The 5,697-nt window shown below is 23.3% G+C and overlaps 1 protein-coding gene across 1 annotated transcript; it reads right to left on the bottom strand.

The window, feature by feature from the left end:
• Positions 1-539: 539 nt before the first annotated feature.
• On the bottom strand, positions 540-4,908 carry LOC111617056 (5-aminolevulinate synthase, erythroid-specific, mitochondrial-like; the record flags this gene model as incomplete). The annotated part of the gene is made up of 7 exons (XM_023358392.1): positions 540-772; positions 1,208-1,387; positions 1,512-1,696; positions 1,767-1,989; positions 2,398-2,514; positions 3,333-3,503; positions 4,827-4,908. Coding segments are annotated over 7 exons (1,176 nt in total), but the record flags the coding sequence as incomplete, so codon positions are not given.
• Positions 4,909-5,697: the final 789 nt, after the last annotated feature.

The raw sequence follows: 5,697 nt of genomic DNA, 5'->3' as shown, positions 1-5,697 counted from the left end.
AATACAATACAGTAGGGCATCGATTATCCGAATACCAGTCAACCAAAAGTGTTCCAGTCAGCGAATTCAAATTTCCACTAGTGCTTTGGCACTGCAGCATTCTCCTCCTCCCTGCCAACCTAAACTGTAGGCCTATTTTAACGTACTACTTTATGTAAGATATGTATTTATAAGACGTGTTATACAAAATATGTACAGTACAGTTTTGTGTTTAATATATTTTTTCGTAAATGATCAGTTATCTGAAAAATCAGTTATCTGAACTACCCCAGTCCTGAATTGTTTTGGATAATCAATGCTCTACTGTAATAATATTTAGAATGTTTGTCACATTGTGAACAAAACACCCTTTTATTCATATCAATAAATTTAGAATTAAAATAAATCATTTTATTTTCTTTATTGTTAGAATAAAGAAATTTAATCAACATTTGCATGTATTACATACATCTATCATAACATTGCAAAAAAAATTTTTATACTTCATATAAATATTTGTTTTCAACAAATACTTTAAATCAGATAAAATAAGTTATAGTTTTCAATTAAAGTTTTTAACATATTTGATAATCACTTATAATGTAATTTGAAAAAAAGTCATAATTACCCAGAGTTCCTGATATAATATCCATTTTGTGCAAAACATTATCTCTCTCCCCAATACCAGCTCCATGTTTCCCATATAATCCAACAGCATGCACTTCATCAACAAATGTCAAAGCTCCATAACGATGAGCCACATCACAAAGTTCTTCTAAGGGACAAACAGCACCTAAACAGCAGGAATTTCATGCATTATTAAATATATCAATTCTTATATCACAGATTCCAATGTTGACAGGAAATAATTATAAAAAGATATGAAATCTTGATAATGTGTAAAATCAAGATTTCTAATATCCAGATATGCAAATAAGAGATTAAAACTAATTAACATAAACCACAATATAAAACATGTCATTTACTTTACATATGACTAGGCATTATAATTTATAATTAAAAATTAATTTCATAAAACATGTTATCTTTATTTTAATAATTTGCTAAAATTTGATAGACTATAAATAAAATTAAATTTTTAACTATGTAAAAAGTCACAAACTAAAGTAAGTTCCAAATAATCTAGAATAAACTTTGATTTTAAGTTAATATTTAGTGCAATGAAAATAAATGATATTCATTTTCATAAATGATAATGTAAGCTTACCTGTCATCGAATGAACAGTTTCAAATGCAACAATTTTAGGAACAGATATATCAACAGATTTTAACAACTCTTCCAAATGATTAGGATCATTATGTTTAAAGATATGTTTTATTGCTCCACTGTTTCGTATGCCTTGTATCATTGATGCATGATTTCCAGCATCAGAAAATATATGACATCCTAAATAAAATTTTAATAGCTATATTTAATGAAATTTAATTTTTTTATAATTAAATACAGTGATTAATTCAAAAATACTTTTATTTTAGTATCTGCATAAAAAATAAAAAATAATAATAGTAACCTGGTAAAGATTTGGCTAATGTAAATAAGGTTGAATCATTAGCAACAAAACAAGATGTAAATAGAAGTGCAGCTTCCTTTTGATGTAATGTTGCTAATTCTTTCTCCAGCTTTTCATGAAATAAACTATTTCCAGATATATTACGAGTTCCTCCAGCACCAACTCCATGAGCTTCAATAGTTTCCCTTAAAGCAAAAGTTTTCAATGTCATAATAATTCATTTAAGAATAAATTTTTCTTAATCAATATACATACTTAACAGCTTTTTTAACTTCAGGGTGTCTACTCATTCCCAAATAGTCATTGCTACACCACACTGTTATAGGGCGAGATCCTTCAGTAAATTCAAATGCCTGAGGAAAGTTATCAGCCAAGCGATTAACTTTTTTAAATACTCTGTATGAATGATCCTTTTTTTTCTTTCCAATTTGTTCCAGGAAAAAGTCTTCATAATCAAAAGTTTGACCTCTTTTTTCCTCTGAAATAAAATTATAATTCATTAACCTCATCAAAACTATTTTTTAATAGAGTAAATCTGTTATACAAATATTATATTTAAGTATTAATTCACAAATAGAAAATAAACTATTAATAATATATAACTGATACAATTTAAAATGCCTATACTAAGCTGTATTAATTCAATCTATAGTACAGAAATATTTCTGTCAATTAAAAGAAAATTTTTATTAACACAATAACAGTATCATTTACAGTTGATGACTTAAGAATTGTTAAATCAATATATTTCATTTGAGATTATTCAATACTAATAATAATAATTTATTCATATATCAATGTTAAATTAATTAGTTTAAAAACATTTATAAATAAAATTTTTAAAAAGTAAATTAAAATGTAACTAATTTCCACAAATAAACTCTACCATAAGATTTTTCCTTTGTCAGATCTATGATATCATGTTGCATTTCATCACTTGCAGCCTTCATAGTTGGTTTAACAGAAGAAAGAAATGGGCATTTTTGATCCTCACTTGGATTTTCTATTAAAATATTTTAATTAAATTACATATTATTTTATAGTTAAATTCCAATAATAAAAAATGCTTTAAAATATGAACAATAAATGCTAACTTTTAATAATAATACTAATTAAATGTATTATAAACAATATAATATAATATCTGACTTAATTATATCTTTTCTTAATTTTTCTGTTCACTTGCTTATGCATTACTGACTTTCATCAAAACATTAAACTATTAATAGGATTCATTAAAGTCTAAGTTCAATGAATATTAAATAGCTTGCAGATAATAACAATATTTGAATAATTAATTTCTTTCTGTGGAAAACTGAAATATGTAAATTTTATATTTTTACAAACATAAAATATAGTTTCTAAAAATCAAGTTTCTATTTTAAGACTATAATTTAAAATATAAACAAGTATTATTATAAAATTTTAATTAATTTTAATATGTATCATTCCATATAAATGCAAAAATTAATATAAGAAATATATTTGTAGATCTTTAAGATCATCTTTTCTCCGATCATAATCAATTATTATTTAAATACTGTTGAAATTTGGTTTTAAGCAAGAATTATTTCAAGGATTTGTTTATTCTATATTCATTTCATTAAATTTTACAATGTAATTTTATTTTTTATGGATCTATGTCAATGATAATTGACAGAAGAATTGAGAACTGCATTTTGGTTTGTTAATATATATGTTATTTTTATATCATTAACACTACCAATGTAAATTTAATTATAAAAAATATATAAATTTAATGTAATTATGAATTGTTTAGTATACAGATTAACAAAAAAAGGAAAAGTTCTTTTAACCTACTTTCTGAACCTTCTGTTGTTGCAGCAGTTGCAAAGAATCGGGTCATGTAAGGACATTTATCCATATACATTTCCACTACAGATCGACCATAATTACGCACAAAAGGAGCAGGGAGACGCGTTATGAAAGGGCAGGGACCACTTGCTCCATGTGCAGTTGCTCTCAAAATTCCTAAAATTTATAATTTATAGCATTAATTTAATCAAAAGTTAAGTGGTATTACATTGATACAAATATTTTTATGTACAAAAATTATATCTATCAAATCAGGTACTAAAAGATTAGAATATTAAATAAATTTAAAAAATAATAAAACTTGTGTACTGATAATGACAGAATTGTAAATTTACAGAAATTTTATAAATACCAGTATATGTTTTTAATCAACATTCATATCAATAAAGGAATCTGACAGTAGAAATAGTTAATATTTCATTATGTTAATTCATTTTCAATATAAAGAAGTTTCTTATAGTATTTTAATAAGAAAACAATATTCTTACAGTGCTCATTTTATCAATTAATTTTAAATTACATTTTATAAATAATAAGAATTTAATGTTATAGTAAATTTTATATGAACTATATTTATACACAGTATTTAAAAAATCAGACAATTGTATGCTTCTAGTAATATCTGAAATTCATAACACTAAATAATACTGTATATACTAGTACAAATTATTCAAAATAATACAAACTATTATTTCATTTACATGCTTTAGTTCTTAAGAATGCTTTGTTATATTTTACTTATATAAATTATGTTTATATTCTTCATTTACTATTTTCAAACAAAGTCTATGAACTATTTATTCCAAATTATTCAGTGCAATAACACAAGTGCTATGTATAATATTTATATTTTGACTGAAACATTATTTACTGTGACAGATCCTTTTAAATTTCTCAATGCTGATAATATAAATTTATAATTTCACACAATTTTTTAAATAATTTTATACTTTAAGTATATCAATTGAATATTTGATTTCAAAGGATCATCGTAGCCTGCATTTCTTAGTAATTACTAATAGCTACTGTGGTTACATAATGACAGCCTTTATGTAGAGATGGTGCTCTTTATTCCCTTAGAATATCCTTTTAAAAACGTTTCAAATGCTTGTATTGTTAATTCAAATTTTAGAGTTAGGAGTTCGATTTTTTCGTTTATTCTTGGAAAAGGTCATTGAATATGACCGAAAACGTTAGAATGTAATAAATACGGCTGCATATTTAAAAGGTTTTCTTGAGTGAGCTTAATTTCAAAGGATCAATATAAGGATTAATATAAAAATTATGTTTATATTTTTATGAAAAGAAATTTTTAACAATTAGGAATAAGTTTAATAAACAAATATAGTATAAAAATGAACACAATATACAACATGAAACAATTAATTATCATCAATTTAAAAAAAAAAAACATCATTTTACACTTACTTATTTAATATAAAATAAGAATTACACTTTGAATAAAAAATATATTTTTACCTTGAGTGGGTCCTGAAGAGCTAATAGTTTGTGCTAAGTTAACAAAATGTTGACTTAAAATCTTCTTGCCAGATTGCAATACCTAAAAATTCAAACACAATTATGTATATAATAAATTTCTATCAATTTCTTAATTTCTTCTTACTTTAGTTATATATTAAAGAATAATTAAAACTGATCACACAGGAAATAATCTTATATTAATATCATATTTCTTTTAAAAAATATATTGTGTAATACATTTTCTAGTAAATATAATTACATAAATTATTCTAAAAATATTTACATCTATAATTGATTTAACAATGACTTTAAAAATCATTAGAATATTCTCTCTATCAGGTTGTATTTTGACTAACTAATAATTAACAATATCAAATAATTTGGTCTAAAGATATGTGTAACGCTAATATGAATTATACATTCCTGGCATAGGAATTTATATAAATTTTTGTTAAATTATATATATTTTGAATTAAAAATAGCATCATATATGAAATAAAAGCCCGAACATAACTCGTTATTAATCAAATCATTAAAACACTGAATTATCTCAGGTTATATTTCATCTAACTGATAATTAATGATATCAAACATTTTAGTCTAAAGGTAGAGATATCTGTAGATTAAATTATTAGTTAAGTATTAATTAGCTAATTATCAATTAATGTTAATTATTAGTTAGCCAAAATACTGTTTGAGATAATTAGGTGTTTTAATGATTTGATTATTAGCAATAGCATCCAATTAATTTTCAATATCTGATGATTTCAATAAACATTTTAGTTTATTGAAATAAAAAAAACACTAAACCTATAATATTCCAACAGTATTACATTTTTAAATTCTGTATTTTACATACTTTTAATAA

This window comes from Centruroides sculpturatus, unplaced genomic scaffold, assembly GCF_000671375.1.
Source record: "Centruroides sculpturatus isolate CEXI.00-Female unplaced genomic scaffold, Cexi_2.0 scaffold4636, whole genome shotgun sequence".
In the NCBI taxonomy this organism is placed as follows: Eukaryota; Metazoa; Arthropoda; class Arachnida; order Scorpiones; family Buthidae; genus Centruroides; species Centruroides sculpturatus.
This window is presented reverse-complemented; position numbering and strand designations above follow the sequence as displayed.